Source organism: Amblyomma americanum, chromosome 3 (assembly GCF_052857255.1).
Source record: "Amblyomma americanum isolate KBUSLIRL-KWMA chromosome 3, ASM5285725v1, whole genome shotgun sequence".
NCBI classification, from domain to species: domain Eukaryota; kingdom Metazoa; phylum Arthropoda; class Arachnida; order Ixodida; family Ixodidae; genus Amblyomma; species Amblyomma americanum.
Window position 1 is genome coordinate 188,329,061 of NC_135499.1, and position 22,484 is coordinate 188,351,544.

The window sequence follows — 22,484 nt, forward strand, 5'->3', positions numbered from 1 at the left end:
CGTCGGTTCTCTTTAATCGCCTCCGTAATTGATCATCCCCTCCCGGCGGGAGAAGCAGTCTACCGCGCGGCTGCCGCCATAAAATGCGGTCACTCATCGGCACACACGCGCGCAACCCGGCCAGGGCTTGATCGCTGCAGCCATCCCCCCCCCCCCCCCTTCCTCCCAAACACGCACACACCCGTTAACTCCTCCTACGACGGCTGTTCGCTTAAGACAACCTACTTTTTTCTTCCCCTGCATATCTTCTGTCACGCGAGTTGTTACGCGACGAAGCAATACGCTATAGCAGCGGCCTGAAACAGTTCCGGATGGATCCCAACCGTCTATACCATCGGAGTCATACAAGGAGTGCGGCTGCGAGGTTTTCATTCCCGGCTGAAATCCTCCTCTTCGAAACAACTCGGCCCTGAGGTTACAGCCATCGAAAAACAGCCCTCGGGCCTTTCCGCTCCGGACAATCCCAACGTGCTACGTGTATACAGGCGGCGTCGATCGGGCGGGGATAGTAGCATCGTTAGCTGGACAAGCTAGTGCTAACTCGATACGCTGTTCTGACCCGTGAGCGGGTTACCACTATTGCAAAACGCACCCACGACTGAACACACAGCATTAACTCGACTTCGGTGGGCTCCGTACTTCTATATAACAGGCTTTGTGCGCCGCATATCTGTACGCAGCACCTGATATGCTCCACCAAAATAATGATATTGCCGCGTGCTCATGGCAGAGCAGACGACGAGGACAAAGTGGGCCAAGCCAAGCGCCCAACGCTTGCCATATGCAATCTGCAATTTAAATAGTCACCGCCTGGTTATGGCCAATCCCCCTTGTGGGCATGTGCCATTTTGTGAGGGGAACAACAACTTCACTTGTGAGGCGACAACTCCCACGCGTCAAGCGCTGGTTGTTGTGGGAACGATCGGCCAAGTGTCCGGGTGGCTGGGTGAGGCCTTTCTCCCTGCGCCTTTGCGCTTCTCGTTTCGTGGGCATAAAGCAGGCCTTAAGGCCGTTAACCCGGGGTGTGTCTACACAGTCTCCCGACCAGGGGAGCTCCTCCTGGTCGGCTTCCCTATCCCCTGATCTCCTGCTTTTGGAAGATTTTTTTTTGCGCAGCGGCGTCGGCAGCGTATCCCTGTCGCGCTGGTGCCTAAGGATGGTGGCGCAATCAAGATGACCAACCCTGGAGCTTTTCGGGCTGCGCTCCAGTCAGCCACTGCTCGATACGAGTCAGTCTCAGAGGTTTGGACGCGGCGGGATTCTGTGCAGATCGCCAGACCTCGCCTGTGTAAGAGATTTACTAAACTCCTCACCATTAGCCTCGCTTCGGATAAGCTCCTTTATCCCTTCACATCTGGCTTGCACGAAAGGTATTGTTCGAAGTCTATACTCTGCCCTGACTCCAGCAGAGACTCTTTTGTCCGCAGTAGGTGTCGTTGCTGTGCACCGCCGGAGCTGGGATGTTGGCAACGTGTGGGTGCCTATACCGAGTCTGTGACTGCCACCTTTGCCGGCACTTCCTGCCCTCTGCAATGAAGGCATGGCCTCTCATTTTTCGGGTAGACCCATTCTCCAACTTGTGTTGTTGCAACGTTGCTGCAACTTTAAAGATGATCAAGATTCTCTTTGGGGAGTCTCCCTACTTCTTATTAGAACTGGTAAACTATATTCTATCAAACACGCTTGGATACCTTCTGAGAGGAAGCTGACCACGGTGACTCTTTTACTTAAAAATCACGGTGGACGCTGTGAACTGGATAATATTAGGCATATTTCCTATTGATATCAAAGGTGGTAAAATTAATAGAAAGGGTGTTACTAATTCTGGTTTCAGCCTTCGTGGAGCGCAGAACTATTCTCAGCCCGTGTGAACTCGGTTTCCGGCCACGATGTTCGATATATGGAATGCATATGCTGACCTTGAGAGTCGAATTCTCCTTGCGCGCGCCGTCAACGCCTGTACGCTGCTTTTGTTACGCTAGGCGTTTCCAAAGCATACAACAGCGTAGAACACTCCATCTTAATACACAGGTTACAGTCTCTTCAGTTTCCGGCGGCTGCTCGAGGAAAGAAGCGTTGTGTAGTGTTTAGTGGCACATAAACAGCTAAGGCTATCATGCCCCAAGCTCACGAGAGAAGAAGCGTGAGCAGAATGTCGGAATTGACGTAACCAGACAATACTTACTGCTCCTAATCCCCTCGCCTCGTTAAGCAATCAGACAGTGCACTTCCTATATCGTCTACTGTTCAAGCAAGTGTTGGTTCTGAAGCGATGATTATGCGAGGAACTTTTCCCGGGCTAGGTGACGTCATAGCATACGTCGCAGGCGAAAGCTTCGGCACTTACCGGCTGCCCAAAAACAACAGACCTGAGCCATGGAGGACATGGTGCCATGTAGTCCCAAAGTGGACAAGAGAGGGGAAAACCTCAGGGTGCTTGCCAACGCTTCGACAAGTGGACTTGTCTTCGTCTGAGCAAAGCGTTCATCACTGGCGGGGTTTAAATAGGGTCATCCCTCCGGGGAGGAAGGACCGGTTGGCAATCACCCTGAGGTTTTCCCCTCCCTTGTTCACTTTGTGATTACCAAGTATACCAACCTCTCTCTATCCATGGTGCCACGTAGAGTAGACAGTGAGCGGCACCTGTGTGCTTGCGGAACATTTATTGCCATGCTTTAGCTCGGACAGCGAGGGCCTCTGCTAATCTTTTCTTCGTTCGTGTCAAGGAGCAGCGGGCGAAAAGTGCGTGAAGTGCTTTGCTGCATGTTCGGAACTGGGCGACGACTTCGCGCTGTTCTGGTCGGAAACGCTCCAAGAGGCCGATTACGGAAGCGTCTAGTCTTCAGCAGCGCGCCTCGGCTGACGAGGGCTGACACTTCCTGCGGTATAAGTGCGCGAAGGCGTTGTTTGCAGGAAGTGCGGCACAGCCGGTATATAAATCTACAGCGTGTCCACAGAACTACTCACGAAGCAGATAAGCAGCCCAACTTGTCATGCGCTTGAATAAGCTGCTCAAAGCGAATGACAAACTTCCTCCCCCGCCCAGGAAGTTCCGTTTTCGTATGACTCAACAAAGATAAAGAACGACCGCCGTTGTTGGAAATCGAACCGCCAATCTGACAGAAGACAATCGGATCAGCAAAGATTTCCTTCCGCCTCCTGCAGCCCAAATAACCCTCGTCATCCGAGCATTCCTACCAACAAGCAGCGCGGCAGCTACAGACGTGCAGGCTATCAAAAGTGCACGAGGCGCACTTTCCAAGAACGACTATAGCGATTACATGAGCACGTCACGTCGCATGTTTTAGTTTTTTATTTTTAGTCTGAAAACGTCGCGGGCAATGCACAGTACACAGCTCGCAGCATTCCCGAAAGCATAGAAACCCTCTGAAGAACCGGGTAGACAGAAAGCAACGCCTCCCCGGAGACTCGCGATGGCTGTGACTCAGGCCCCTGCAGCGTGCATCGGCTTATCGGGCAAGGGCGCCCGGCCAGGTCAGCGAAGCCGAGTCGCTCGCTTCCGGCCGCTCCTCGCGCCGATAAGGTCGTCCCCGCGGCCGCACGCTCAGTTCGCGGAGAGAAGTCAACACGCGGCCTGTCGCAAATGGGGCGGACATCATCTCCCGAACCTATCGAGTCGCACGAGCTGCAGCGAGTCTCTCCTGTGACGGCGCGGCGGCGAGGCGGAACTTCCCGAGCGCGATATTTACATTTTCACACTTTTTTATCATCGTTCACAGACTGCGGCCAAACGGAACTTTTAACAAGACGACCGGCTTAGTTCTCGTTAGCCAGAACAGCAGCTTGGCCCGGCTTGTTGGTTTTCCATGCTGACGTGAACAGCACAGAGTTACGTAGACGGGACACAACAGGAGAAGCAACGAGAGACTGAAGGAGCACGAAATTGACGTTGATCAAGCCTGCAGGCATTCGTGTAAGGGACTGGCCTTCCAAAACATAAGCCTCGGAATTCAGAAGATGCAAAGTGTTGAATAAACACAGTGAGATTACAGAGGCCGCCGAGATAGCCAAACGAAGGGACCAGTGAGTAAGCAAGCCGTCCATATTGTTTGTTGTAGGCCTAGCCACTGCGTGTGGCCAGGCCGAGAACACGCCTGGCTGCGCGATCACGTGAGGCACGCTGAGCGTGTCGCGCGAGCTCGTCCTGGGCCCGGGTCCTGGACCCGGGCCAGTGTTCGCCTGCCCGGGCAATAAACCGGTCGCCGGTCCTGCATTCCTCAACTCAACATTGTTAACAAAAAAGAAACTTCAGCTGTTGGGCGTGCGGTAATCTTGCTCCGAGTGTGCGGGACGACGTGTGTATCGTGGCGTAAAGTGACGTGCCTGTGGCACGTGTGCTCTCCGTGCGGATGTAAGTAGCTGTGTCCTTTCCAATTAAACGTTGCTGAAAGACAGCGCTCCTCTTCTCGTGTCCCGTCTACGTTCTGCGCTGTTATTCTCGTTGCCTCGCCAGCTGACAGCTCCGCACGGTGAAGAAGTATTTCCTACACAGTTTTAAGACCTGTATACCAGGAAAAAATCTAATACCCTCCCCTCTCCACCGCCTCCTTTCTAAATAAACGCATTCATCCATTCAATCCGCGTCGCTATACAGAACAGTTTTATTCCATGAGTTTCAGCACCGTAAACTGAAGGGATAATATGCATTTCATACTTATTTTTGTATTCCTGCACGTTTTGATGGAATTATAAGTACTCTTTCACGTGTATACAACCTTATCTTAAACTTGCGTCTTGCATAGTGATAGTAAGTGATACCATTTCTCGGTATTTTGTGGCAGAAGCGTAATCAAATTGCAACAAGATTTTTTTTTTCTTTTCTGGTCAGTTATGCGAAAGCTCATTCTGTGCAATGCATACAAAACGTGTATACCGGAAAAATATTACTATAGTTCTTTCTTGTCTCTGATGCAGTTGCGGTGTCGACCAATACATCAGGACACGCCTGGTAACAGTCTTCCGGCACGCTGCGACTAACAGTTTTCATCCCATAAACTTTTACGGACTACACAGATGGAAAAGAAAGAAAGGGAATTTAATTGAACTGAAAGGCACGGCCACACAGGTCTAAAAATGTGCTCGCCACTGCCCGTCATCACAGAATATCAGTGTGGAGCCAGCGGTCGATTCCGCCATCTCGCAGGGGTCCAGTTGCGCAGGCCGTCAAAAGCTGCCCGGCATGTCTGCAGCTGTATGCGCAAGATGCTACGTAAGCGGTTCAAGAGTGTAACGTCATCAATCCGGGCGCTGTTGTAGCGTGCGTGGTACAGGTATACGGACAACGTGGAAGAAAATTCCTTATAAACATGCAACCAACGATTACACCGGAAGTGAAGCTCTTTTTCCCTGGACGCATAATTCGTCGGAATTCATTTTCGATGCTGAAGTTCTACATTTAGTTCTCGAGTGGGGGAGTGAAGTAATCGCAAGCACCGGCGTCGAAGCGGCCGTCACGTTTGTGAACGAGGCACATTGTGAAAGATCATAGCTTACCGCCTCCAGCTCCGTGGAAGCTATGCGTGGTGCGCCGTCATGACACCTGTGACGTCACAAGGAAGCGTTGAGGTTGTTGTTGGCTACAGGTAGGATTAGCCTCGCGGTAATCTCAATTAAAAAAGAAAAATAACTAAACACTGCAGTGCGTTTGCGGCGCAGCCAAATAAGCGCACACGCTCACCGATGTTGACGAGCTTGATGTTGTCCTGTGCCATGGCCGTGAGCGCCGTCTGCACGTTCTCCAGGCACTGGTGCTGGTTCTGGGGGCGGCCGATGCGTCGCAGGCGGCGCTTCTGCAGCGCCTCGACGAGCGCGATGAGCCGCAGGCCGTCGCTCAGGTCGCGGCGCAGGTCGCTCACGACGCCGCCGCCCGCCGGCCGCAGCTGCTCGTTCACCCAGTTTGTGAACGTCTTCTCCTGGATCTCCACCCACACGAACTCGTCGCCTGGGCAAGGGCAAAGCACGCTGTCAGCACCCCCCGTGGCAGAGGCTAGACGGAGCTTCTACAGAGAATCCTCCCCTGGCCCTCCACCCTCCTCCGGCTTAGAGTAAGCCGCTGGTGTGTCTGAACAAAGCCGTCAAGAGGGCCCGTACACAAGACCGAAATTTTCGTTATTAATACGTCCGAGGTTAAAACCGGCCACCACCCCACCAACAAAACCGCTGCCTCAACATGTATAACTCGGATCTCGCCTGACATCGACACCAGGACTGTCACAAATATAAAAAACTGGACATCTATGCAATAACTTTCCGATCACAATATTGATTCGTGCTTCAAGCTACAAGCAAGTTTTAAGGACAGCTTAAATTGCAGGGCAATCATAAGGATGGGTACTAGACAGAGATTCCTGCATAGGCCGATAGTGAGCACATGCCCTCCTCCTTAAACCACCTCGCGCCTGCAACAGCCAGGACGATGTTCGTTCCGTCGCTCGCCGGGGTCCTTGTTTCCTAAATTTGTGGTTAATTGTGTGTGCACGTGCCACCGAAGTTAAAGGCCGCAACGAGTGTGCGCACGTGTGTGTCTCTCGACAGCTCCTAATTTGTGGCCCCCTCGGCGCCACAGGGCCGCAGAAGCCCGGCTCCACGCTGTGCGCGCCCTCCTTTCGGTGCGAAAGCGCTCATCCGGACGCACAGAGCGCGGCAATTAAAATCGCCTCTATACCGTGCATGTGTCTAGCGCGCGCGCTCCGTTGTTGTTGTTGTCGCATCTGAAGCAGTGGCACATACCCAGATTGGGGGATTTGGCCACAGTTTGGTGCAGATCCAAAATATAAATAAATAAATAAAATAAATAAATAACCAATTTTGAGAAATTTTGAGAAAATTGGAACGAAAATCGAGGAAACAGAGGTGAGGGTTAAAAGAAATCATTTGAAAATTAATAATAATAAATAAATAAATTTTGAGAGAAAAGTAAAGAAAAAGAATTGTTAACACAAAAATCTCCCGTTATCGATAACATGCCGATGAAAGAGCTTACACACCGGATTAAGGGCGTGCCCTCTGCCGGTTTCACCGAAGGAGAGGAGCAAAGGAGGACAGGAATAGTAAACGGCAGTCTTAATCGAGCGAGGGGAATTTGCAAATGCTTAATCCTCTGCCGTGAAAACCGCCGGCAGAAGAGGATGCAATGATATAAGAATTCAACGTCACAAAGATTCGACGGCGTGAACCCAGAACGGCGTAAATAAAGCCTGAGACGAGGAATGCTGCGGCGCAATAGCGTCATGGAAACCTCACATTGTCTTGATGCGCAAGAACGAACGCTCCATAGGAATTTAAAGTGTTCTTAGCCAGCATGGGCTTATGGTTCAGGTTGCGCTTAGTTGGAAAGTTCAGCACGGGACACAATCAGCAGGATAAGGTTTGGAGCGACGTGGGCAACAGGCCCATTGATGGCTGAATTCGCTAAGAAATCGGCCATTGGATATGAAGTAATGGCACAGTTCCTTGGAGTCTACTGAAAACGCACTTCTTGCTCATGAAGGGGCACCCGCGGAACTGCCCGCTCATCGTCGCCGTCTATGTAACACTAATCAGGAGGTTCTGACCCGAGCAAAAACATTTTGTGTGTCCGCTAAAAAAAAAAGACGAAACTGAATCAGTCATCATGTGTGGAGTTCCTGGGTTCGAACCGGGCCGCGGCGGCCGCGTTTCGATGGAGGCGAAACGCGAAATGCCCCATGTGATGTGCGATGTCAGTGCACGTTAAAGATTCCCAGGTGGTCGAAATTATTCCGGAGCCCAAGGCAGACGTGATAGATCCTGGGAAGGGAACGGGCACCAAAGCAGTGCTATAGGGCTAGACCTCAACAAAGCCTTCGATAACGTGGCACACGAAACCATTCTCGAGAACCTCTCACACATTAACGCAGGAGAGAAAAATTTCCAGTACATCCGCTCATTTCTCAGCCATAGGTCCGCGATGATCACGACAGGCGAGATAGAGTCATTGCCTTTTCGGCTAGGGGGCAGAGGGGCACCGCAGGGATCGGTACTGCCACCATTTCTCTTCAATATCTCCCTCATAAAAATTCCGCCCAGACTAGAAACCACACCCGGGTTGAGGCATGCATTCTACGCAGATGGCATCACTCTCTGAACCACCAGCGGGAGCGACGGTCAGATAAAGGAAACGTCGCAAAGCGCGGTACAGAGATCGCAGGTAAAGCAGGGCTAACAAGCTCATACCCAAAATCGGAGCTCCTGGTCATCAAAGGCAAACCCAGAGGTCCCGGTGCCAGGAGACAAGCACCCCCACCTCCACTTTACGTGTGCGTCCCTGGGGGCACTCCCTATCAAGGAGGTGCCGTCCATAAGGGTCTCGGGATATATCTACAAGCTAACAGGAAGACAAAGAAAGCCTGGAAAAGCTGAAAACATCACTTAATATGTCAATTAGGCTATTTAGAAGAATCGCCAACCGCAGGAGGGGGTAAAAGAAGTACACCTCTGCAGGATAGTGCAGCATTAGTGCTGAGCATGCAGGATGGTGCGTGCACTGCCATACCTCAAGCTAGATGCCGCAGAGAAAGGCAAACCTGAGGCAATAATTAGGCAAGCGTATACAAGGCAGCCTTGGGGCTGCCGAACTTGACCTCGACAGAGAGACTCCTGGAACTAGGAATACGTAACACACTGGAGGAGCTCAAGGAGGCTCACCTCACGATGCGAACAGGACGGCTTAAGCGCACCAAGGCAGGCAGAGCCATACTATAGGGATAGGCGTGGAACCTCCACCCGCGGACACAAAAACACAGATACCCAAGCTCATTAGGAAGGGACTGCGTATCACACCACTGCCAGAGAATATGCACCCTTCCCATGAGGAAGGACGGAGGAAACCTGGGGCAATAACTCTGCACAAAAAATACGGAACGGACAAATGAGCTGTCTACGTACACGCGCCAGGATACACATCAAGCGGAGCGTTCGCGCTGGCTGTGGTGGACGCACGCGGATGGCTGCGGGCCTCGGGGCCGGTAGTGGCAAAACCTTCAGAAACAGCGGAAGAGGCAGCTGTGGCACTAGCCATAGCTAGCACTGACGCGGATGCAATCATCTCGGATTCCAAATTGGCAGCCCGTAACTTTGCGAGGGGCAGAATCTCGACTCCGGCACAACAGACACTGAAACTGACCAGACAGCCTTACAAAGAAACTGAGGTGATATGGGTGCCGGTTCACTCGGGGAATCCGGGAAACGAGGCGGCCCACAACGTGGCTCGAGGTTTCGCCTACCGAGTCGGTGGGTCGTCCGTATCCATGGATTACTCCAAGGACGAGCTGGCATCTTTCCACGAACTCACAAGCTATTACCAATTAGAAAGGCCCAAATTTGCACCACCTTGCAATACGTTGGATAAGGTGCAAAAGACCGCCTGGGGGCGACTTTAAACTTGGTCCTTTCTTAGCCCCTATCTATTGGCAAAAATGTACCCGGATGTCTAACTTCGAGTGCAGGTTGTTTGGCGAATCAGCCACGTATAATGACATATTATGCAATGTGAAGAAGAGCCCCCACTGGAAGATCTAGTACAAATTCCTTCTCTTGAGCAATGGGAGGACGTTCTGGTCAGCTCGGACCCGGACCACGCAAAAATTCACGCGTCGGCAAAGCGGCAAGCGGCGCCGTCTCGCCAAGTGTTTTGCCCGTGTCGCTTGGCTCTCCGACTCTTCGCTCTGTTCTAGCCAATCAGTCACACCCTGGCTGTACACGTTTCCGGTTCGTCACACTGTTCCTCCCCCCCGTGATCTGTCTTTGAGGCACAGCCGCAAAGTTATTAAAAAAGAGAACACTGACTGTCCGCAACGGAGGGCTAATCGGCGCGCGCACTGCGGGGCGAGATGTGTGTCGAGCCAGAACAATTTTGCCTAAGCGACGGAGCGAGAGTCGCCGTGCCGCCTCATAGTGTCGCTTTTTCTCGTGCACACGGAGCTCCATCTAAAATTGAGGTGAAAAAAAAAATTGGAGAACGCTTAAGCTTCGACTTTAAGAGCAGGACGCGACAGCGGGTTGCAGCATTGCCCAGGAATCCACGGAACGCCATCGTCCTTCAGTGCGACCTCTTGCCCGGACAATTTAAGGAAAGGAAACATATCTTGGTGGACACCCGAACCACGCCGTAAGGCAAGGAAAATGAAAATAAAAATTTTTTTGAGGAAAGGACGCCTGTCTCCCATATCTCGGTGGACACCCGAACGGCTGCGTTTTTATGGAGGAAAAACGCTAAGGCGCCCGTGTGCTGTGCGATGTCAGTGCACGTTAAAGATCCCCAGGTGGTCGAAATTATTCCGGAGCCCTCCACTACGGCACCTCTTCTTCCTTTCTTCCTTCACTCCCTCCTTTATCCCTTCCCTTACGGCGCGGTTCCGGTGTCCAACGATATATGAGACAGATACTGCGCCATTTCCTTTCCCCCCAAAACCACTTTAAAAAAGGGAAATTGAAATGAAAATTGGTTTTAAGGAAAGAAAATGACGCCTGTCTCACAATTCTCGCTGGACACCCGTACCGCGCCGTAAGGGAAGGACAATCCCTCCCCTTACGGCGCGGATCAGGTGTCCAGAGATGTGCCATTTTTCGCTCACTGCCAAAGACGCCGACACCGGCTTTTCTGCGACACGAGTTCCTTAACGCTGTCGCGTTAAAATTATTTGGCATCCGTGGTCAACAGCGCGAGTGTCCGACCGAAATAGCGCGCGCGCAAATCACAGTGCCTCATCGCGTAACACGAATACCGCAGTATGCGGAGATGTGTTGTGCTGTGTTGTGTTTTATGGCACAAAGGCAACTAGGGCGCCAAGCTCAAGGTATAGGAAACGTTTTCCGCACAATTTTATAGAAGTGTGAAAAATCATCGGTGCTGTAGATAGCTTAAAACGTTACTTTGTAGTACCTGCTGATGAGAAAGGAAGAAATTTCCTGTCCTCAAAGACAAAAAAAATGACTGCGGCTTAGCTCAGCTAACCCTGGTTACACAAGCGAAAGGTTTGGTTTAGCTGTGATTCCTAAGTTGATACCTCTAGGTTCCAACTTCCGGAACCCCCTACGTCCTTTTGTGCTGAGCTCGTTGCAGTTCAAGAGGCACTCTGCTCCGTGACCGCCACGACTATGCTCCCTGCATCCCGCGTTGTCATCCGCACTGACCCCTTTCAAGCAGTGCGGTTGATACGACGTGTTAGCCGCTGTCCAACGATATGTCAGGACATCCACCGGCTCGCGGCACGCATCCCGCAGCCAGTGCGTATTGAGTGGGTCCTACGGGATCTGCTAAACTCTCGAAGCCAGGCAGATTTAGCGACCCGCCTCGTGACTCTAGGCTCATCATTGCCTCGGCTCCTTCATATGGACAATTTTACCCTCCTTTCATGAAGAAAGGAACGCCTCCGGCTACGCACACATCCCTCCGTGTGCGGTAGCCCTCCCCCGCGGTCTTACCCGTGCAGAGGAGGTTGCGTTTCGGGGGATCAGGGTCGGGGTTACCCTCACACCTGCAGTCACTCGGCAGTGGCCTCAGTGTCGAGATTTCTTTCCTCGGCCGATATTCAAACGCGACGACATTGAAGCCGACGTTCGCCAATTACTGTGTGACTGCCCAGCTCTCAAGCCTATACAAGGATCCGGCACCTGAAGGTAGCGGGTGTTCCACCGAGCAACCTTGCTTCATATATTGGACGCAGGGACCATGCCATCGCTAACTACTGGACTGCATAAAACCAGCTAACCTTTTTCATTTAATCATTACTGCATCCTTCATCATAACTTCGCCCGTTGATGCCCTGAGGCAATAAATCTCGTTTATATATATATATATATATATATATATATATATATATATAAAGCTTTAGAGGGTCGGGTAACCTCAGTGACCAAGGATCCTTGGCTGGGCAAGGATCTCGAGGCTCTCAACGAACTGTCAACAATTCAATTATCACCTAAGAGTGCTTCATGAAAAGGAATGCATTCGTTATAAAACTGAATCAAGTGCTTGAATGAATTGAATGAAGACGTTTGTCAAAGCTTGTCAACCGTATAATATATCATTAACAGTTTTTACGCGTCACGGCGCCACTATGGGTCAGGGAGCAAGCGCAATGGAGCGCTCCGGATTAATCTGCACCGGTACGCGGGCCTCCTGGCGTTCCGTCACCATCCAAGTATAAGGCAGGGATCGAACATGACAATACGCTTCATCAATGGAGATGGGCGCTATTAAAATTTAATGCGCCCCACGCAAAGTCTTCGCGAACCACAAAAGCAGTGCGGTGTCTCGCGCTTCATCGTCGTCATGCGCGCCGCTCTCACAGACATTCGTTGGCCGGAAATAAGAGTGAACTTATCCCACTTCTGTTTCCGACCCAACTTCGCGCGAAGACGGCTCGTCGTCATCGCGCTATTAACGCTACGAGGCCGGCTCGCGCGCATTTCATATATCTCTGTGCTCCAGGCGCCGCTGAAGCCAGCGATCCCTGCGTCACGACCGGACGGCCGATCATGTTGCCCAGACGGCCGCTCACAATCGAGGCCACGCGAGACAGCGAGGCCGACCATTGTTGCCCCCCCCCCCCCCCTCGCACGTACAGACAAGAATGCCGTAATTCCGCTTACAGCGAAACCCCGCTTAATGTGAAAGAAAGATATGTTGACACTATACTCTCTCTGGGCGGCCAGCTGGAGTCACGTCGCAGGCACCAAGCCACTGTTGCCGGAATGGGGTTGTCATTACTTGGCATGTTCATTGGCGCTGGCTAACAGGCTGCGTAGCACTTCCAACCAGCAACTCCAGCGTTCCTATAAGCGGTGACGCCATGCGTACGTTTAAGCCAAAGTGAAGCCCTTCACGCGGCTCAACGGTACTCCGGCTCAGTACACACACGCGTACTGCTGCGCCTCTTCGGCTGCAGCTTCATGTTTTAGTCACGATCGCAGAATCAAGTACGGAAGGCAACTGGGTTCGGATGGATTCAAGGTTGGCGTCGCGCAGCCGCCATGAACGAATAGTGGAACAGGTTACAGTGCACTAGGTTATATCATGGTGGCACAGGGTGGCGAAATGAACGCTAATAGTCAGGTAACGGGTTATACAAGGGCTGTCGGAGTTAGTGTGTGAAAATGGCCTGGGAGTCAACGCACAGATCCGTGGGGGTCCCAGGCAGAGCACGAACGCACACTGCTGGGCATTTGGGACGTGGGAAGAAAAACAACCTTTCCTTGATGAGTTTAAAATGTCGTTTCGCAATACACTATCCTTGCTCATGATTAAGATTTTTCTTTATAACAAGATTCTGTTTCGCAATACACTATCCTTGCACATGATTAAGATTTTTCTTTATAACAAGATTCTATATATTGTGGACTCAAGAGAACCGACTGCAGCGAGCGGCGCGTTCAACAGTCACGTGGTTAACCACGCTGTCCATTGGTTAGTGGCGCTATTCTAATGTGCACAGAAAACACTGTCTCCAGCGGGGAAAGTCACAGACAGCTTTTACCCTTTTTTTTTCTGTTTGCTGCTTAGAAGCACGAAAAATCCACCGACTGAAAACCCTAGCTGATTCAAACTTGCATATGCCGTAGTTGCGTCGGAAAGCGTCTGCTCGCTCGCGCAGTCGTCACACGCCTAAGAAGCATTTATGTCACAAAGTCCTACAAGTGCCTGTACACTTGCGCATGAACTTCCTGATGTGAGAACGTGACGTGACGCTATGACGTCACAGAGCAGACGCAAACTCACACGTAGAAGGTGTTCACGCGGCATTCTGACGTAGACAGCACTCGGTCAATGACGCCGACGACACCGCGAACTCCTCAAAGCATTCCTATTGCCGCACGTTATCGCGCCAGCTCTTGTCCGGCCTTCCTGATCACAAACAACACCCCCCCCACTCCCCTCACACACACAAACACTTAGTTCCAGATAAGGATATACTTGACAACTTGTCAGACAGCAGCAATCGGTGACCCGCCTCTCTTCACGACAGAGCTCAATCCCTTCAGACCATGGCTTCGGCGTCAGAGTGTGCAAGTATGCGAATTTAGCGACATGCCTTCGCGGCTAACAGTTACACTTTTCGGTCGTTTTCGGAAGTGTTGCGCCTCGTCCTGAGCGTTCCTTCCCAATGCTCGTCTCTCTCTCTCTCTCTCTCTCAATATATATATATATATATATATATATATATATATATATATATATATATATATATATATATATATATATATATATATATATAATGTAGACAAGGTAAAGGAAATGAGGGGCTCGTTTGACAAACATATTAAGGAACATATTAAGAACAGTCTGGTGACTGTTGGCTTCCTTAATATGTGAGTGTGTATATATATATATATATATATACACACTCATCCACACCAAGCACTTCCCAGCAGCTATATCTCGCTCAACAACAACAACCGAGGGCGACCGAGGTTATTGCGGCGACTGAAGGGCGCAGGAACAATGCAGCCAGAGATTAGATCGTCAGGAACGCTGAAAATGCCGCCCGTTGTTCCACTATTGAGCACGAGGGATCGAATCACGGCGGCCACGTTTCGATGGCACCGAATTGCAAAAACGCCCGTGCGGTGTTAGGAAAAAGCCTCAGTGATCCAAATTATTCCCAAGGGTTCCACTACGCGGCGACTCTCACATGAGCTGCAGCTTCGGGACAAGCTTAAAGTTTTCACACCTGCCGTGAAGAAAATTACACAGTTACTTCTGACCCAACCGTGTGGCTACAAGAACATGGTTTATCCGGACACCCTGCGTAAGAACTACGTTCGCTTGAATAAGATTTTGGTGGTGGTGGTGGTGATGATGATGATGATGATGAATTTAGTTGCGCAAGGCCGGCTTCGGCCAAAGAGTGCTATGGCACAAGGTATTTTCGTTACGCAAGATGTGGTCAGAGACCCATTTCCATGCCTTTAATCCCGCAGATAGCCGAGCACTATAGGCCAGGGGAAAGCTTGCACCCATTGTAACATCGGTAGGTACCCGCCGACACTGGTGATCGAACTCCGGAACTCTCGCATGCGAGGCGGATGTCAAACACCTAGGCCACCGGTGTGGTGTAACAAGCGTTTGGAAACAAGGTTTTGGAAGCAAAAAGCTAGGAGTACCGAAAGTTGGTGACAACACGATCGAAATTGTTCTCGATCACCCAAAGTAATTAAAAGGGTTCTGCACGGGTGCCACTGATTAAATTATCCGGATAAAGCTCGTTGAGTTGCGATGCCAAAATCTAACGACTGTTGGGAGAACAGGGAGACTTCTATTCCCCGTGGTTTTATTTTCCAAAAATGTCGAAAATCGCAAAATTTCACCACCTTGAAATTTCATTCCTACCAGCCCGGCGTGCCGTGAATAGATGTCGGAATTTGTGAATTACAGATTCACAGCATCTGCATAAACGCGCGCAGGATGGACATTTTAATGTTGATAACATTTGGAGCCGTTATTGACCAACATGTTAGCGAGCGTAGCAAACTTGTGTACCGGGCAACTTGAAAGATGGGAACTTCATCCGCATCATAAGACGCTTAGTGTCTCTTGGACAATTTCAGTACCGTTTCCGTTAAGGAGCTAGAAAGGCGTGTAAATGAAATTGAAGAATTTTAAATTCCACGATTTCACGCAACTCTTCGTATGAAATTTCAAAACGACAATTATTGATGTAACCCGCTCTTCTCTGTAATCCTTCGCCAACGAGAGCAAATAAATACAGAATACTATAGAAGCTGATGCCGAAATTCGGGGTGAATATAATGACTGTCTCTACATTCCTCGTGTGTTTCGATGGGGAAAGCAGCAAACGAGTCGCGACACGAGCCAAAGGCTTCCCTCATAAGATCTGCACAAAAGCCTCCTACAGGATGACGACAACATACGCCAGTGACGTGGTCTGTTTCAAACTGAATTCGATGCCGGATGTGATGCCAGCGTCCCCTGAACACCATGGCCGGGTTGTCCGTTTCGATACATTCACCGTGTGTGTCGGGTGTCCTAACTCAGTTCTGTAAAACGGAACATTTTACTGTACCTCGGTGCTTGCGCACGGCAGCACAATATGATGTAAAGCATTCACGAAAGAGATTAAACATTATTTTCACAACGTTTCGTGAGAACAAAACAATTTGGTTTTAAGGAAATTAAAAGCGCAGTAACTGTCTCACTTCTTGATGTACACTTAATAATTATAATAATTGGTTTTTGAGAAAAGGAAATGGCGCAGTATCTGTCTCATATCTCGTTGGACACCTGAACCGCGCCGTAAGGGAAGGGATAAAGGAGGGAGTGAAAGAAGAAAGGAAGAAAGAGGTGCCGTAGTGGAGGGCTCCGGAACAGTTTCAACCATTTGGGGCACCCGTCGCGGTGGCTCAGTGGTTAAGAAGCTCGTCTACTTAGCCGGAGAACCCGGGTTCGAACCCGGCAGCGGCGGGCGCGTTTCGGAGGCGAAATGCAAAAGGGTGCCTGTGTGTTGTACGATATAAGCACAGATTAAAGATTCCCAGGTGGTCGAAATTATTCCGGAGCCCTCCTGGCCGGATGGCGGTGAAAACATTTATTGTCCTTACAAGGGACATATACTATAGGTTGGGGCGACCTAAAAAATGGAAAAATAATAATCCCCTGCCAGGAGGTGTGCTTGGATCAGCCCATAAGGGATCGGTCCTTACAAACACTACGTGGAGGTCCCTAGTTTGCGACCTCAGTGGCGGTGGCCGCCGCCCGGGCGCGCCTGGCTTGTTGGGCCTGTAAGTCGTGGCAGGCGAGCAGGGTCGCCTACCAGTCCTCCCGGGATGGGTTGGGTATAGGGGTGTTGTAATATCTTCGAAGGTATAGACCGGATAAAAATCGGGTTCCTGATCGGATGGGGAGGCGGAAACAGACCGGGGAGAGAGCGCGCGGGCGGCTGCGTCTGCTCCCTCGTTTCCTGCCAACCCCTGATGAGCAGGGGCCCATATAGGGTAACGGTTTGGTTTGGTTTATGAGGTTTTAACGTCCCAAAGCGACTCAGGCTATGAGGGACGCATATAAGGTAGCGGTGTGCGGGGTCCCTATCACATAAGTAATTTAGCTACATTAGATTGGCTAGGAAGGGAATCGAGCCTTGTTCGACGTTCCGACAGGCCCCTCGCAAGTCGGCGATTATGTATTTTGAATCGGAATGCCAGGGCGCGAAAGCAATCGCGACCTCTTCTGCGTTTGTTGCACTGCGGCTCTGAAAGTGAGGCCGTTAACTGGTTGTAAACAACCGCGGCCGTGTACCATCCCCCGCGGTGAGGGCCGGAGGCGTCCACGTAGTATACACCTGTTCTGTTGCCATAATGTCGGGCTAGGGCTTCTGCTCGTGCCAGGCGCCAACCATTGTGGTCTTCGTGTGACATGTTGGCTGGAAGAGGTCGCACAGTGGAGGGCGCGTCTCCACCGTTCTGGAATATGAAACCTGTCTTCCATGGGAGTGGTGTGTTGGATATGGAGTCGAGCAAGAAGGCGGCGGCCCGACTCCGCTTGCGACAAGCGCGTGTACTGTTTTGTAAGGTGCGCCTCCCGGAGCTCCTGCAAAGTATTCGCCACCCCAAGGGCCATACAAGCCGGCTGTTTGAAGTAGTGATGGGGACGTCAAGGGCACGTTTAATAATTTTGCGAAGGATGACCTCAAGGAAATCCTCCGCTTGTTTCCGTAGGTGGAGATAAGGAGTCGAATAGAGAATTCGACGGGTTACGAAGGCTTTTGCCAGCCGCAAGGCATCCTTACTTCGCAACCCCTCGCGTTTGTTGGAAACCCGGCGGACCATGCGGCCCACCTAGCTGGTCCCCCACCTTACGGAGTTTGGCCAATGTAGTGCCTGGCCGTCTGTGTTTGTGGAAGGAGAGTCCGAGTACCGTATCTCATCAGTTTCGCGTATGGGACCACTCTCAAGAGGAAGAGAGATTTTAGTTGTGCACTTTTGTGAGGGGCGGAGGTGCACAAATTCCGATTTTTGAGGGGTACATTGAAGACCGCAGCGGCGGGCGTAGCGGTCTACTGTCGTCGCCGCTGTTTGCAGGCTCGTTTCAATGTCCCCTGTGCTGCCCTGCGTGACCCACAGGGTGATGTCATCGGCGTACAGGGCGTGCTGCACGCCGGCGACACCACCCGGCTGGGTCGGCAGGGCATCATAGCGAGATTGAAGAGCAGCGGGGAAAGCACCGCGCCTTGAGGGGTTCCCCGTGTGCCGAGTAGGTAAGGACCATGCTGTCTGTCTTGGATGCGGATGCAGGGTTGACGATCCGTTAGAGATTGGCATATGCATCGGAATGTGTTGAGGCCCCAGTCGGTCTGGCTTAGATTATAGCGAATATGGTCCCGTGTGTTACATTGTCAAATGAAGGCGAGTACTACCCGGTCATTATGGGGGCATTCCAGGGGGTCAAGGACTGAGTTGCAGGAGGGCATCCTGTGCGGATATGTGTGGGCGGAATCCGAACATGGTGCTCGCAATGACATGTTTGTGTTCAGGATATGCAGATAACCGATCTCGAACCACCGTCTCCATTAGTTTGCCCACACAGGAGGTGAGAGAGATGGGCCCTCCTACGGCACCCCTTTCTCTTCCTTCTTTCGCTCTTACCTCCATCCTGTTCCTTACGACGCGGTTGAGGTGTCCAGCAAAAGTGGGGGAGCTACTGCGCCTTTTATTTCACGATAAGACAAACAATCTTAAAACCTTCTTCTGATCTGGGGCCTTTAACTCGCATCGCACCGCCCAGGGATGCCTTTTGCGTTTCGACCTCCGTCGAAACGCGGCTTGACATGCAGATCGCACGCTTACAAAGTTGTGCTAAACGTAGATAATGTGCGAATAAAAATGAGAGTTAACGGTGTACCGTGCCGTCATAGATACTCTGCCAGTGAAGGTAAAGGTCCTTATATACAACCTGTATTTACACCCGATTATTGGTTACTGCCTAGCTGTGTGGGGTACAACAAAACAAAATACACAGAAGCTATTAGCTGCACAGAAACGAGCAAACAGATTAATTGCGAATCTGCCATGTAATTCCCATACGCATCCGTACGTTAAACAGTTTAGTATTTCTCAAGATTAATGCCTGGAATCCGTTCAGATTATTGTGCGTGTACAAGAATGTAGTTGCAACCAATAACGAACTTATACTAACAGCTTTTAATCTTCATCATTACACCCCTACATTCAATGTGCGACACCACTTGCTTTTGCGTCTATCTTTTTGCTGCACGTTATACCGAAAGCAGTCTTTATCATATAATGTAGCTCGTTAGCTCAGCATATTTGCAGATAATAATATATGTATAGAGGAAATATCCCGATTTAAACTTTTATCCGCGCTTTGGATTTTGGAGGACACTGCCACATTATAAATACGCATCAATTATTGTATTGAAAGTTGTTTATGTCGACATTTTGTATTCAGCTGTATTTTTTTATATGTGAATGCGCTCTACATGCAGTGTTTCTGTAAAAATGATATATGTATACCTTATGTTGCAAACCCACTGCTGTTCGTGTATACTCCATGCGGCATTACCTCAAGCTGCCTTTAGCAGCTTTTTGCCCAATGTCTCGTTCTCCCTGTACTGTACAGTACTGTGCGAAAAGAAATAAATTCCTAAAAGACCGAAATTTTTTTTAAAGTTATAATAGAACGTACAGTCGCTTCCGATCGATCGTAATTAATGTCTTTGTGAAAGAAATAAAAATATCGCCAAACGTCGCCGTGTGTCGGCAAGCGTCACTGAGCAGTACGTGTTATCATAAAACGCTAAAAAAGATTAAATATGATGAACTGTGAGCATGTGAATAGATGCTTCACGCTGGCGAGAAAAGCTTAATGAGCTCACCTGAAAGACTTCTACGTCAAGAAAAAAAATGTGACAGAGAGAGAAAAGATAACGCGTTAACCCATGGTTACATGGCGGCACACGCGCATATCATGCGTGAAAACATCAAGGGGGCGTGTCAGGGCACGCAATTAACGCAGCACTTCGGCAGTTTCGCACCGTTAAAGAAAACAGCTCAGAATAGAAAAGGCGCTTTTGTGCAGAGTAACTGCCATTCAATATTCTGTGACCGCGTGTATACACGGTAAATATGCAAACGAACTACCTGTGAGCTCTGCGCAGGTAACCACACAGTAATATAACAAACGCGAAATGAAAAGAGGACGGAGTATACTGTTTACGTGAAGTGGATTTAAGCATCTCGTCTCGTTAATGCAGATCTCGCGCGCGTTTCGAATTTTAATGCTGTCACTGCGTTGTTCAAAAACACGAAACCTCGATATCGGTCATCACATACTCTTACGGTTCCTAACCATGACGCTACATATACAGCACTTAATTTGGACAGCAAGTTAAGCCTACCGCTGGCATTTCTGGCCTGTCGATGTTAGCACCACAAGCAGGTAGAATCGCTGAGCAGCTGAAGGCCAGGTCAAACGACCGGCCGCTACCGGCAGTGCCACAAAGAAGGCCGCCGCGTACGCACTCGCAGGAATGCCCCGCCGTGGGACGCTGCTGTAGCCGCACTCTGCGCACACAAGGCGGACATAAAAGTCAAAGCACAAACCTTTTATCTGCATGGCGCGAGCAGCGTGACCCTCCGGCGAGCGAGCCTTCATGCCGATCTGGCTGAAGCCTCCGCCACCATCGGTAGCCAGCGCGCCGTTGGCGTACTCCATCGCAGCAGGCCTGCCCGCCCGCCTGCTTGAAAGACACACGAAGCGCGCGCTGTCTCGCCGTCTAATCCATGTTGTGCGCGAACGGCACGTCGACCACCACCGAGGTCCGAGTGTATCCTGCGACGCCGCAGTGGTCCTTCACCACAGCTGCCACAACCGCAAAACCGCTGTCACGCGCACCAGCGAGCAGGAGCCACCACCACGTAGACAACACACCAGCAGCGCTGTGGGCACGCCGAACGACTCTCCGTAGCAGCGTGAGCCGCCGTCACATTCAGCGACGTTCGGGGAAGCTCTTTCGGGCCGAGGCGGAAAAAAATACGAGCCAGCAAAGAAGCGCTGCCTTTTTCTTCGTTTAATTTTCCAGCGCGCTCTCGCGCTAGCGTGCTAGCCGGACTGACAACATTCCGATCCGCGCGCGCTCGCTGGCTCCGTCGCGCCGCGCCGTGAAGCACGTTGCGGCTTACCTTACTTCTGGAGAGCATCGGTACCTAGGCCGTACCTAGGCTTGTCAAAAAAGTCCCCACTTGAGCATTTTGGGGCGTTTGACTTTCAGTGCTTTAAGGATTAAATAATTAATTGTGTCTAATCAACGCAATTGTAATAAGGCGCATTTTTTACGGTATTTTCCAGAAGATGGCTTCAAGTATCTAGAGCATAAAGTCAGCAAGTAGCCTGAATGTCCCTAGAATTCCTCATGTCAACAAAAGTGTTAGCCTTACAAGCGTTAGCTAATCGCTGCTAATTTAAAGACAGGCAAAGATTATAATTTCTCCTCAGTCTTAACTTAAGCGCTTCGAGCAAATACACTGTCATTCATATTTTCCCTGCAAAGTGAATGAAAGACAACGTGGGTAGCAGACGCCATACACTGCGTACAAACGCAATAGATGGCGCACAATACCACTGCGTCCTAGAGTGCTTGGATACTTGCCCGTTTCCGCTTTCAGGGTGGGGACACCCTTTGTACTACTCCGCGCCGCCGTTTCCTCCATCGCATCGGCATGTTGGGTCCCACGCGTCAGTTGCGTGCAGTGCGCTGGGCGTCTGGCAAGGTTTCTGTGCGGCCGCGTGGCGACTGCTGTAATAATGCTACTGTTCTGGAAATAGACAGTACATACTTGTTTCACTCGTCGCAGCAGTGTTTTTGCAGTTTTGAGCGTATTTTATGCATGATGCACGTACTCCGACTACACGATAATCGAAAGGTTATGACGGACTGCTGTGTTTCCCAGTCAACGTCTGCACTTTAAAAGAACAGAAGTTATTTGTGTTCCTTGATAGTGATAATATGGACTATATTAGGGTCACCTAATTCCATATAATTATGCTGTTTTTGTTGTTTTGAACGTAAAGACAGTTCACAAGGCTCCAAGTTTCTCTTGTATACAACGAGCGCGGAGCATGTAAGACCTAATAATAATAATAATTGGTTTGGGGGGAAAGGAAATGGCGCAGTATCTGTCTCATATATCGGAGGATACCTGAACCGCGCCGTAAAGGAAGGGATAAAGGAGAAAGGAAGAAAGAGGTGCCGCAGTGGAGGGCTCCGGAGTGATTTCGACCACCTGGAGATCTTTAACGTGCACTGACATCGCACAGCACACGGGCGCCTTAGCGTTTTGCCTCCATAAAAACGCAGCCGCCACGGTCGGGTTCGAACCCGGGAACTCCGGATCAGTAGCCGCGAGCGCCCTCACCACTGAGCCAGCGCTACCAGTCGAGCATTTCGCAGTACACGCGAGAGGAAAGTTGT

General features: G+C 50.6%; 1 protein-coding gene across 1 annotated transcript in view; it reads right to left on the reverse strand.

Annotated features, from left to right (window-relative positions):
* The window catches only part of jbug (filamin-type immunoglobulin domains fbug), a 162,979-nt gene extending 141,803 nt beyond the window's left edge, over positions 1-21,176 (reverse strand). Inside the window, exons 1-2 of the mRNA XM_077659254.1 lie at positions 20,617-21,176; positions 5,699-5,962 (exon numbers count right to left, since the gene is read on the reverse strand). Coding sequence (XP_077515380.1) covers positions 5,699-5,962; positions 20,617-20,728 — 376 coding nt within the window. The 5' untranslated portion in view covers positions 20,729-21,176. The remainder of the gene's footprint in view (positions 1-5,698; positions 5,963-20,616) is intronic.
* Positions 21,177-22,484: the final 1,308 nt, after the last annotated feature.